We start from the raw sequence: 13,284 nt of genomic DNA on the forward strand, positions 1-13,284 counted from the left end.
GAGAGAGAGAGAGAAATAAGACAAATCACAATGTTATATATATATATATATATCAAGACATTTTTTAATAATTTCTGCAAGAAATTATATCACTTTGTTAATATTACTTAATCAATTATTTATTATCCAATTAATTAAAATAAAAATAATATAACATCAAAATTATTTCGTATACTCAACAACATATGTTATGTATTATGTGTATTTGTATTACATTTACATCAATAATTGCCAAAGTGAAATAATTTCTTGTGGAAATTAATTGATGTTATGCCTTAATTTCGATTTAATAGTTACGATTTAATAGTTCGATTTAATAGTTCGATTTAATAGTTAACGGTCGACTGAATAGTTACATTATTTTTTAAATTAAGAAATTAAAAAAATTGTTTCTACAAATTAAATATATTTATCTACAAAAATGTAGAAAAAATGCATTTCATTGTATAATAATTAAGATATATATATAATATAATTATTACACTTATTCGTCTGTATATATCTCGAAATTTATTATTATATTTGTTTTATAAATAAATTATCCTGACTAACATAACGTGGAAGTTGATCGCAATCACAACTACTACGTTACTATACGTATTTAAAAATTATCACGTATATATAATTACTATATATTTAAAAATATCTCTCATATCTCAATTAACTCTATGTCACCAATCTATGGAAAATAACTGACAATCGAGCAATATTACGATCGCATGAAATTCACTTAATGAGACTGTCGCCCATTTGTATTACATGTGATAATACTGTATCCACGCAATATTTATAATCTGCCGATATTTCTCCCAATATTATTCGAGCTGATGTCATCTAATCTGATATCAAAAATGCTAGTAAAATTCGAAGTAAATTGTTGCAGGATTGTTAATTATTAATGTTATTGTAAAAAGGATAGTTTACGTGAGATGTACCTCGCTACTTGGCGACGACGTACTGTGCATATACCTTCCGACATCAAGAGCACAGTAATAGCGAGTAATAGTGATCATGCAGGGTTTGTTTTCGTTGCCACGAACGTTTTGTGAAACACTCCCGATGATATTTCGCCCGCGACATTCATGGCTCCCACACACAAACGCAGCGTAACGCTTGGAAATTGGCGCGAGAGACAATCACTTTTCCATAAAAGCGAAAGAATGATCTACTGCATTAACTTTCGCCGCACGATAAACTTTACCGCGTTCTGTCCAGCGAGAACTATCACTTTTCAAAATTATAACGATCGCGAAAAATGTTTAAATATTCCGTAATCCGCCACATATTGCGCAGTGATGCCAATCCATTTCACTTCCAGCACGCGGACAGCGTCATCTGTCAGCGATCTGGCATGACTAGTAGAACTGCGAGTTTTGCAGTATTTTGCACTGCTCTTTGCTCTCTCTTTCATTTCTTATTCTCCCATGTGCTCGAGAAGATTGTATTGAGGTTATGTTCACATGTTCTATTTACATGTTATAAAATAAATTAATTTCTATATAGAGATATATATATCTTTTTAAATAATTGTTTCCATTAATTAATATTAATTAAATAAAAAATATATTAAAAAACATATTAAATTAATTAATAAATGTACTAGCAAAAATTTAACAATGTTTATATTTATTATATAGTATTATATAGTATTATATAGTATTTATCAATTATTTATTTATATCGTGTGTGAGAAGCTAATAGAGAAAAGGGAAGACCATAAAATAAATTATAGTAACAATGAAATTTTTCACTGACTCCATAGCACGTTGTGCTGCACGAATCGGTACATTAAGTGGATTTGAAAGGTTGCCAAATATTTCTTTTGAAACACCTTTACTTCTTATTTATACAAAGGTATGGAATAAAAAATTCTTCTGTCTTATAATTATGTATTTTTTTTTACAACATAAAACATACAAAAATTTATCTGTTTTAATTTATAACATAATTTTTAGGGTGGCAGTGTACCACATTTGACAAAGGATGTCTTTAAAACTCTAACAATGGAACAGCAGCTATTAATTGTCTCGCTTCCCTCAACCCTGTTAATGACTGATGTTATCAAAGAGCTAGATACTTCTTTTGCTGATTTTGTTAGTATGAAGGTATGGTAAAAACAAAATTATTGAATTAACAATATGCATTGAAGTTTCGTTATACTAATTATTAAAGAATTTGATTGCAGGAATATATAAATTTTTTATCAATACATGATCCTGCCTATACTACCAATTCTGGCTTTCAACAATCAGATACTATTTCTGTCTGGTCCAGAACAGGAAGAATTGTTGTTTCGGCTAATAAATATATGGAAATTGTGCAAGCGTACAAACCGGATCTATATGTTGCTCTATGTGATGGAGATACAAATATTAATAGCCGCGCGAAACGAATATCAAAGGCAGTACTTCGAAGTAAAACTTTATTAGAACAATGTTTAGATATCCATCTACAATCGGATATTTTGAAATCGAAAGGAATATTAGGACCAGTGGAGGGTGGTTATAATTTGCAAGCTAGGAAAGAATCCATAGATTATTTAAAAGATAAGCCTTTGGCAGGATTTGTAATAGATGGATTACATAATAATGGGCCAGATGTACAAAATATTTCATCAGAACAAATTAAACAAGTAGTACAATATACCATTGTAAGTACGTTTTTAATTTAAAAAGTTATACGACTTATATGATTCAAAGTATTTTAATATGCTGCAATTATGTTATATTTTATAGAATTTATTGCCTATCGATAAAATGAGAATATCAATGGGTTGTTGGAATCCAGTTACTGTATTGGATCTCATTGAATTAGGAGTAGATGTGTTTGATTCGTCCTATCCTTACGTAATTACTGAACAATCACAGGCTTTAACTTTTCTGTGTGATCATGATACTTGTGAGAATAGTCAACATGCAATGTCGATAGCAGAAAAGAGGTAAGATAAAAAATATTTCAAAAATAAACATATAATATAAAAATATATAAACATAATAATTAAATAATACATGATTTCACACGGTTTTTCTTTTCTAGATATGCAGACGACTTTTCCTCTATTTGTAAAAAATGCAAGTGTCTTGCATGTCAAAATCATACAAGAGCATATATCCATCATTTGCATCATACCAAAGAAATGCTTGCTTTAATACTTTTAATGATGTACGTATTTATAAATTATGCTTTAATCACTCTCATATATCAATTAACAATTAATGATGATTTCAGACACAATACTCATCATTATCTACAATTCTTCAACCTTATTCGCGATAGTATAAAAAATGGAACATTCAATCAACTTCAAACAAAAATTCGTTTAAAATACTGTCAACTCTGAATCTATTATTGTAAGCATTATTTTTAATAAATTATTTTTTGCCTTATATTCTTTGCATTGTATTTTATTTGGAAAAATTTTTTTGGATTATTCGGGCAGAAAATTTGGATCGAGATAATTGTAGGAAGAATCACTAAAACTTTGTGGAAAATAATCTAAGTCATAACTTCTAGTACATAGTGGTGGTTTTATGGGAATTAATCTATGGGATGGATCGTGTAAGGGATTTTCTGCCTCCAATTGTGCTATTGCACAATCACCACATAGATCAATTCCACTATGACATTCTGCACAATGCCATCTGGTACCCTTTAAAGGTTCCTCACCACACACTGTACACTGTAGGAAAATATCATTGATAAGCAATAATTCTACATGTACAATTAGCTGTATGTTAAAAGAATACGTACTTTGTATCCAACATGTTTGTACACAGGAGAGTCTTGTGCCTTTTCAACTTTCACTTGCCGCAATAAATTTAGCTGTCTTATCTCAGGACTATCATCACTTCCTCCATTCAGTGTATCATCCTCCTGAAAAATAATATTGGTATTGAAGTAATTTTTTCTAATATCTAATATTTTATATAAAGCAATAATGTGCACAGTGCTTACAGATTCCTCTGCTACAGGCTGTTCTTTACTTTCATCTGATGTATTAAAAGTAATATCTTGATGTGGGAAGAAAGTCGAACGTTTAAATAAGAATTGATTATTACGCTTATGAATTAAACTTTTCTTGACATCAACTTTTAGCTTAGGTCCTCTGCCAGGTATGGGCAAACCTGCCCTCAAAAGCTTAATAAAATACTTTTGAACTCTACTGGATACTTGCTTAGGCGTTCGATTCCCTACAAAAAGAAGTAGTTGTAATATCTTGCTTGCAACATAGTTATTATTCTATAATTACATAAGCATAGATGTAACTGTAAGTGGTTGTAAGAATTGAACCAATTAATTGAATATAAGGAGGAAAATGATTCGTTAATTTTTACAACTATAAGCACTTACAGAGCTAGGTTTATATAATCGTAGAACGAGTTTTATACCTAATGCATTTGCTATCTTGGTCCAACGTCTCATTTCCACTTCCTCTGGTGGATATTCAACTAAAAGTTCCTCGAGTCGTCTTTGCTCTTCCACTGTCCACAATTGATTGAAAGTTTCAGGTTTACTTTCATCGAAGGCACGACCTCTGACTAAGATCTACAAAATAAAATGAAGAAATAGAGGTTTCTTTCCAAATATACACTTATAACATCGATACCTTATCATTTTCCTGTTCAGTTTTTGGTTGTATCCGAGGTAACACATGTCCATGTCGAGTTTGCGGCCTCATACGTCCATCTGGCAATGCAATGCTGTATTGCGACCAGTCAATATAAGGAATCTCTGGAATCTTCTGCGGACCAGGTAGTTCTGGAAGATCACCGTTTTGCAACTGTGCCACGAACGATATCGGATCCTTAAGTGCTTGAGCATGCACGGACTTAAGCTTGTCTAAATCTTTTATGGCTTGGACTCTCTGAGCCTCAAGGATAACTATCGTTTTTAGGAAAGCGGTGTAATCTTTATTACTCTTCAATGCCAAGTGATCAGATTCGAAGTAGAATTCGTTCTGTTCCTTATTCGAATCATTCGTGACCTTCACTGTCTCGTCATTCATTTTTTATTTATTCGAATTTGTAATAAACAAAGATACCACATAAAATACTTGTCGTACAGATCTATAGAACTATAGACTTCTTTTTTCCATATTCAAACAATATTGCACGACACACGCGCCGATTGTAACTTAACCTCGCATAACTTAACATTACTCCCGAAGTGTCCCGAAGTCTGATTTCGACTCTCGACAGTCCTCGACTACTCCCGAGATCGTAGCGATAATTTGTAGCTAACATTTCTTGGATTAGCTAAAGAGAAAATGTTTCTAATTCCATTCTAATTAGAACGGCGATCTATCGAAAACTTTGTTTAATATATAAAAAATATAAATTTGAATAAATAATAAAATAAAATAAATATTGATTTAAACGGAAACGTTTCGCGAAATATATAAACTTCTAGAAATTATTTTTTATTTCATAATAAAATTATATAAAAATCAGAAACGTTTTTATATAAGTATTGCTTTAATAATATTACCTTTAATTATTAATTAAATTATTATATTGTTATTATAATAAGTTAATTTAAGATTATATTAAAATTTTACATTTCTGCTTTAATTTGCGATATTCTATTTGATTCAATTTATATTGATGCATATTGTGTAAAGTAAATAATGCGAAAAAAAAATATTTAAAAAATAATTTTAATAAATCTTTTCTCTTATATAAAAAATGCAAGAATTATATCATATATAAATTATCGCTATCGAAAGCGACTGATATAAAATGGCACAATTAAGTATAAATATCCTCGTTAATCACACACGATGTATTTAATATCTTCTATATCAAGATTCAATTGATGTTTATCAAATTATGGTCTTAAACGAGTACATTTCAACGAATTTGAGATAATTATTAATGCCGAGACTGAAAAATAATTTTGTAGAATTTAGATCAATAGAATAATAATTAAATATAAGGTATTTAGTTCCATGATGTACGTAATATTGATATTTATATAAAATTATAGAAAATATATAATAATGTACAGATAACTATGTATATATGTATAGGATGTAGTAATAGTCCCAACATTATTAGACAAAATGATTATTCACTTAAAACGTAATAGTAGCTCTATCTAACAATATGAAATAATCTCGTATATTACCTACTTCCATTCTTTCTGTATAATTCTGCTCTGGAATTATACAGAATTAAACAGAAAAATATAATAGTTATCAATAATTTCCACAGCCAAATCACATTATTTTATAAAAATGTATTTAAGAAATATATACATCAACAATTTTATCGATGTTGTAAATACATTTCTTTTTAAAAAATTTATGCACTTAGTAACATATTTTTTAATTTTTAATACAACTTGACACAAATTTTCAGCCAAAAATATCAGTCATAACAAATATATTTACACAACCAAAACGTTTATTAAAGTATGAGGAATTTATTATTTTGCTTTAGTCGACAAAAAGATATGTTATATTAAGATGTATTAGTTTGCTGAGTTATGCAAATATTTAGCTGTGTTTAATATACACTGCCCATATTAAAAATCTACAAGATTATTCATTTTAATGTTATCAAGTAAAACTTTTGGAAATATACAATTTTTTCAAGAAATATTCTAAATAAAAATTTTATAGTATACAAGGGAACGTACGGATTTTGTTTGGAATTTTTTTTGATAAAATTACATATTTTCAAAAAATGTGCCTATTAATATTAAAATAAATCGTCCTGTACAACGTCATTTGTAGTATATAAATAGAGATATAAAAAAAATGGTATTTTTGACTACAACGAAAGTAAACTAGTTTTTTTTTATTGTAAATAATGGTATTTTTGACTAAATTACATAAAATTCATGAGAAAACATATAGTTATTTCAACATAACTAGTTGAACGATATTTTATATTTAAAAGATATTTTATATTTAAAAGCTAAATAAGTGATATTATTAATACAGATAATATGTTATAAACATAATAGATACTTTTGTTGCATATTATAATTGTACTCTGTAATTTAATTATTTTGAGACAACATCCCAATATAATATTGATTCGAGAGTAATCAATTAGAGATTCAATGAACGTTACCTCACTAATTTAAATTTAGAATATGTATAATTACAATTACAGTTTACGACAAAAACAGTGTCAATTAGTCTAGTAAAGTATTATTTGTATTAATAACAATATGGAATACTTATTTAATTTTTAAAATTGAAGTACAATATAAAATATCATTCAAATAATAGTAAAGTATATTTATAGTCATTGACATTATATTATATTAATCATTATACTATATTTTAACTTTTGTAACTATTTTCAAATAGAAATCTTACGGATAAGTGCAAAAATTAAATTCTGGAACAATAATACAACGTCGAAATCGTGAAATGTTAAAAAAAATATCCGAGTAAAAGAACTGTCAAAACCGATGGACAAAAAATCATTATTTCCCGAATTCTTTACCCTAAAATTCTAAAATTTTTCCATCATTTACATCTCTAAATATAAACTTATAATAATGTGCATAGATTTTTCATGTGCATATAGACTTTCATGTGCATAAACCTTACTGGCAATGTACAACCGAACGCGCAATTAGTTGCATGAACGAGTTCCATTAGAAAGTCGGCAGTTTGAAAATAGAAATAGGAAGGATAACTAGTACTCAAGCCTCAGCTCATTCTTCTCATGAAAAATCAATCTTTAAGCAACAGAGGTTCGTTCTATCGGAATCTTTTTTTATAAATATAATACAAAAATATATATCTATGTTCAAAACTTTTAGTCGTCATATAATTTGCCTATTTTTATTTCTTTTACTGACAGAATTTCAAGTAAAATATGGTTACATGCAAATATAGAATCATTGCCATTTTATGTGACCTTAGTGTAACACAACGATCAAATCAATGTAATCGTCAAAATGATAACTCTTTACTGTGTCGCGGAATGACACAATTATAAAGATTATATTCCAAAATATCAAAAAGTAAAATAAAATTGTATCTTATTTAATTATTTATAAATATAAAGAGCATAAAGGCCAACACTAGATTTTATTGCAAATCAAAACATAATAAACACATTCGTTTATATCATTCTAATTTGCAATAAGATCTAACGTTGGCTTTTATGTTTTTTTATATTATATAATAAACTTTAACTTTTTGATGACGTGAACGGAAAAAACAAAATTTTCTTCAAATATATTGCATTTTTTTTTAAATATAACATTTTTTTAAATGCTTTTTTATCATAATGATTTTTTTATTGCTATAATGATATAAAATAAGTAATGCTTTTTCAAATCTTTTTTTCTAAAAACTTGTATTTGCAGTCACATCAGTAATCTGCTGCAAAAATTTGAGATGCTTGCACTTCTATTAGTACTTTATATCTTTATAATATTAAAAAAAATAGAAACACTTTCGATACAGATTTTACTTCTATAAATTTAATATACACGTAATTCGTAACAATAACAGATAAAATTTATAACAGATAAAATTTAATCATCGCGAATTTATGACGTACATTCGAAATAATAACGCGCATAGTACATGTAAAAGAAAAGTAAAATTTTTATATCAAATAGTTTGCATTTTTTCGTAACAGAAAATAATTTTCAAAAATGCAGTCAGTTCAAATTGTTGTAAAAACAGAATTCCGACACGATGACAAATAAAGGTTTTAGAGAAAAGATTAAAAATACACTACTTACTTTAAATCGTTACTAAAAAAAATTGTAGTGTAATGATCAAAAAAGCATTTTAAAGAAGTTTTGCGACACAATTAAAGAAATTTACAAAAAAAATTGTATTTTCCTCACGTCATCAAAGTTAAACTTCAATTTTTTAAAGTTCAAGCTTTAAATATGAAACAATAACAATAGCGATAAAAATAATAATAGTGATAGAAACAGAAGAATCCAAGATTCGAAAATGCATATGTCAACGCACGTAGGAACACAGAATAAAGTAATAGCGATAAATTTCCAATGAGTTGGAATTCTATGTCTTATAGCCTACCAAGCGTTCAGATTTTTCATTTTGTTTATGTATATGCTATAATCTTAAAAGAGATAGAAAATATAGATAGATAAAACAGATAAATAAATATTGTATATTTATATGTGATCAAATTAGTTGGCCTTTTTATTTCTTTCGCTGCATTATGCAACAAGAGCGATAAATATATCGCTTATTTCTATATTGTTCCTATCTCTGTTCTTGTCGCTATTGTTTCATATAATTGTCTAGGATTTCACCTTAACTTAGTGCTGTATGTAATAAAATCATAGCAAGAACATTTTAAGCATTGGAAAAATGAGGTTTCAAGCTTTAAAACGCTTTTTTATACATTCTTCTGCGATAATTTTTTGCAAAGATATGTAATTTTGAATTTGCTTCTTTTAATACCGACTTTAAGTAATTCTCTGATTTTTAAAGTGTATTTTTCTAAACCCCTCAATCTTTTTTAACATATTTATAAACAGATAGAGTTCTTTACTTTTGCATTACGACCTCAAAATTAGGACCCTTTGCACAACCTTGATTCTAACCTTCTATCGGTTGCACGCACAGAAGCTTTATAACTTGTTAGCTGATTAGATTTTGCTGATTTATCTCGTGGAATTCGGACAAACAAATCATTTAACATAGTCCGGTTTATTCACGTAAGTGATAATCGCCAATTACTAGAAAGCAAATTTCACAAGTCAATGTTTAGCGTTTATATAATGCCGATTTCTAGGGATTCGTTTTTTTTCCGAGAAAAAAATTTAGTTGCATAAATTGGAAATCTGATAAATGTAATCAAAAAGGCATAATTTTAAATAAGTTAGCTTTTAACTGATTATTTTATTACGTGTAAAATATGTTAATTGCTTGTCTAAATTAATATCTTTTATCTTTGAATATCATTTTTTTTTATCTATAGAATTTTGAACATTAAATAATTAGACAATTAGAGAAATTCAATAGCGTAATGTCTTATTATTGCAAGATTATTTGCATTTCTTTCAAGTTTAAAAAAAAGAGAAAATAAGAAAAGTTGTTATAGTATTTAAAAGCACATTCTGTTAATATTTCGTTAGAATTTTATTTAAATATTGTATAAGTATAATAATTATTATCAATCTAATAATTTTTATCTATATGATCTATGTAATCTATATTCTTTGTGTAATTCTTTCTACGTAATTCTTTAAATATTATTCATTAGTTTTCTATATAAAAAAAAATACATTTCCATAGAAAAAAATATAACAAAAATAATATATTACTAAACATAAAAAGGCTAAGATCAAAAGCTAGATTGAAATTGCTAATATTTAATAATCTTTATGACAAAATATGGCATATATTTCGACCAAACAATCAGATCATTTTCAATGTTAATAGTAAATATTATAAACGGTTATATTCTATAAAATTCTACAAAAAGTTTCTTAAAATTGAATGTTTAAAAACGAATAATTAAACGAATTTATCTTCTATTAAAAAATAAATTTAAGAAATTAAAGAAGATAACTGTTTATTCAATTGTGAGCGTCATATACATTAATCAAAAATAATATATTTTTTTGGTATTCTATACTATTCTATATTTTATAAATATTCTTAGAATTCATATTATAATTGCTTTTTCTCATTTAGAGTAATTTAGAATAATTTCAAAATTACATTTTATCTTAACATAAATAATGCTTTCTGAAATTAACTTTTAATTTAATTTCAGTTGATTTAATCTAAACTTTTAATTAAATTTTGTTCATACATACAACTTTAATTAAATTTTGTTCATACATACAACTTTTAATGTAAGTTAATTTTATAAGTTATTAATAATTAACTTTAAAAGAAACAATTATTTCTGATTCAATGCCATCAAATATATATTTATAATTACATCTGTCAAATATTTTGGTCAAGATAATTAGAAATTCAATTATGTAACCAGTATTCTAATTGATATAATCAAAATGCATTCTGTTAACATAACTTCTTGTTATAACCAATATATTTTTCTAGTGCTCTTGAGCTCAGTGCCCAACCAAGAAAAATAATGGAGTATCTATGACGAGGATGAGTATCTCCTTATCAATGTTTCGTTAATGTCTGCGAAAAAAGCAACAAGCTGATCTAATCCCGATTTGAAGCTCTGACCATGATAAACCCATCCAATAGCTTCAGTCGCGTAGTCGAGCCTATTGCCATCGCGTGGAGCACTGACAACGAATTCACGATTGTTTCAGACGAGAAGATAAAGACCGCCGTCGCCGTTTCCACCACCATCGTTGAACAGACCAGCCGTTCAAGCAATGTGTCATTGAATTTTGAATCACTGTTGTTTTGTCAGTGTCGTTGGAGTGTGCAACGTGCTTTACGCTCTTATTTTTTGTTCCATTCTCAACATATGGAAAAAATGGCTTGCGAGGAGAAGACGATCGAGAAAATCGAGCTGAAGAGAGAGCTGGGGCTCTTCAGCGCGGTCAGCATCATTCTGGCGGTGATGATAGGTAAGATACGATTGTTGACTATGAAAATTTATAAATTTTCCACGGATACGGATAAATCATAAATTCTATCGTCGCTTGTAAACATGTAACGATTTGATCTCTATCAGATTTTATCTCTCACTTGCCATTTGCATTGAATAAATTAAACATTAAAAGTGTTGTACGAGTATACGTTTTATTCTCGCGTGCGATGCTCTCGTGCCATATTTCGCAAATTTGATAGAGAAATTATGAGAATGCAACACAGATTGCAACAGTATAGACGATAAAAACGATAAAGACGGAAATTCATGACACATTATTTTTTTATTTTTATTCGCAGATTCTCAAGTGTCGATCTCTGACACTCCCATTCGTAATCGCGCTCATGCGATAAATCGTAATGCAACACAAAGAAGGCCAGATCTCAGACGTTCAAATCCGCAGTATCATGCTAAAAAAAGATTCGGCATGATGCACGCTTTTATTGCAAGTCACGAAAATTATTTTTATTCGGCACTGTTCAGCGATACAATGAATAATTAACCATTAACCATTGAACCTAATTTCGTAGTCCTAAATAGTATATTAATATAATCGTTTTTATTAGTCCGCAAATAAAAAGAATTGTGTCAAAAGCGATGTAAAAATAATTTGTTTTTCCACTAGACTGAGGAACATTATTTATATCAAGATCATTTAACAATGTCGAAAGTAATTATGTGTGATAAAATGAATACAAAAATATGCATTATTACCCAAATTATTCATGAATTCTTTGTACAGATATATTCTTCAAGAAAACATATAGAAAACATATAGAAAACATATAGAATGTATTCTAAAAATTTTGAACAGAGAATGATAGTACACGTCGCTTTCAAAATTCATTTTCAATCTTATTATTGTTCATTTGTATACAACGCATACCAAATTGTTATTATGATAAAATAATGATGAATAATAACATTGAAAACAAATTTCGAAAGCGATGCATACTTCCATTCTCTATTCAAAAATACTTTTGGAATACATTCTTTAAAGGTATAGATGTTGCGATTTTTTTATGACGGTAATGGTAACGCCAGCGTTGGAAAAATCAAAGTGTTATTTGTTACAGATTGAAAAGATTACTAATTACTAAAAAAAATAATTTTTTACTTAACAATACAACTCAAATTTTTATTCATAATTTTGACTTTTTATTTATAACTAGTTACATTTTTCATTATTTGCAACAGTCATAAAAAAATAATGCGTTGATGTGTTACAAGTTACTTTTTATTATTTTCAGTAAATATCATGTAATAATGACAATTAACTAATTTCAATATAGTAAAAAAATATAGTAAAAAAATATGTCATTAAATTATTATTATTATAAAAAGTAATAGCAGAATAACTTTTCCATTCCCTTATTTTAAATACTCTATTTGTAGTAATATTCTTTTTTTTTCATCTTAATAGGAGATTATAATATTATATCGGAATTAATTACATTCTTCAAAAGAAATTCTACGAATGAAAAACAAATGAAACCTTGCCTAAAATTTGGTTAGTGAAAAAACATGTTAAAAATACTATACAATAAAACAAGACAGAAAGCACGTAAGAATAGAATTTAATTAAAAAATTGAATTGCTGTCTGATTTTGAAAATTAAAAAATTCATTCATATATTTATTTTATAGAAAATAAATATAATCATCGATTCGTTTTAATCTCTTTGAATTTCGTGGTGATGAGTGTCAAATTTAAAACAATACAATATATATATATATATATATAT

At 27.5% G+C, this 13,284-nt stretch overlaps 3 protein-coding genes across 3 annotated transcripts in view; 2 read left to right on the plus strand and 1 right to left on the minus strand.

Moving 5' to 3' along the window:
• The first annotated feature begins 1,737 nt into the window (after nucleotides 1–1,737).
• On the plus strand, nucleotides 1,738–3,340 carry LOC105622813 (queuine tRNA-ribosyltransferase subunit QTRTD1 homolog). Its single transcript, XM_012204224.1, has 6 exons — nucleotides 1,738–1,854; nucleotides 1,956–2,105; nucleotides 2,186–2,650; nucleotides 2,736–2,938; nucleotides 3,037–3,162; nucleotides 3,229–3,340. The coding sequence occupies exons 1-6, from the start codon at nucleotides 1,738–1,740 to the stop codon at nucleotides 3,338–3,340; spliced, it is 1,173 nt and encodes a 390-aa protein (XP_012059614.1).
• Nucleotides 3,341–3,427: 87 nt separating this feature from the next.
• On the minus strand, nucleotides 3,428–5,005 carry LOC105622814 (ZZ-type zinc finger-containing protein 3). The gene is made up of 5 exons (XM_012204225.1): nucleotides 4,607–5,005; nucleotides 4,389–4,545; nucleotides 3,955–4,190; nucleotides 3,751–3,873; nucleotides 3,428–3,679 (listed from the first exon to the last, which is right to left on the minus strand). The coding sequence occupies exons 1-5, from the start codon at nucleotides 5,003–5,005 to the stop codon at nucleotides 3,428–3,430; spliced, it is 1,167 nt and encodes a 388-aa protein (XP_012059615.1).
• Nucleotides 5,006–11,414: 6,409 nt separating this feature from the next.
• Nucleotides 11,415–13,284, plus strand: part of LOC105622815 (b(0,+)-type amino acid transporter 1-like) — a 4,566-nt gene continuing 2,696 nt past the window's right edge. Inside the window, exon 1 of the mRNA XM_012204226.1 lies at nucleotides 11,415–11,517. Within this exon, the coding sequence (XP_012059616.1) occupies nucleotides 11,415–11,517 (103 nt within the window). The remainder of the gene's footprint in view (nucleotides 11,518–13,284) is intronic.

The sequence above is a fragment of the Atta cephalotes genome (genome assembly GCF_000143395.1).
Source record: "Atta cephalotes unplaced genomic scaffold scaffold00049, whole genome shotgun sequence".
Classification (NCBI taxonomy): Eukaryota; Metazoa; Arthropoda; class Insecta; order Hymenoptera; family Formicidae; genus Atta; species Atta cephalotes.

Bases quoted from the DNA above. Each gene is read 5' to 3' on its own strand.
- LOC105622813 (XM_012204224.1), top strand. From the start codon at position 1,738: ATGAAATTTTTCACTGACTCCATAGCACGTTGTGCTGCACGAATCGGT. The intron at 1,855-1,955 runs GTATGGAATAAA...CATAATTTTTAG, and splicing joins TACTTCTTATTTATACAAAG to GGTGGCAGTGTACCACATTT. The intron at 3,163-3,228 runs GTACGTATTTAT...TGATGATTTCAG, and splicing joins GCTTTAATACTTTTAATGAT to ACACAATACTCATCATTATC.
- LOC105622814 (XM_012204225.1), bottom strand. From the start codon at position 5,005: ATGAATGACGAGACAGTGAAGGTCACGAATGATTCGAATAAGGAACAG. The intron at 4,546-4,606 runs GTATCGATGTTA...TTTATTTTGTAG, and splicing joins CTGAACAGGAAAATGATAAG to ATCTTAGTCAGAGGTCGTGC. The intron at 3,680-3,750 runs GTACGTATTCTT...ATTTTCCTACAG, and splicing joins ACAAACATGTTGGATACAAA to TGTACAGTGTGTGGTGAGGA.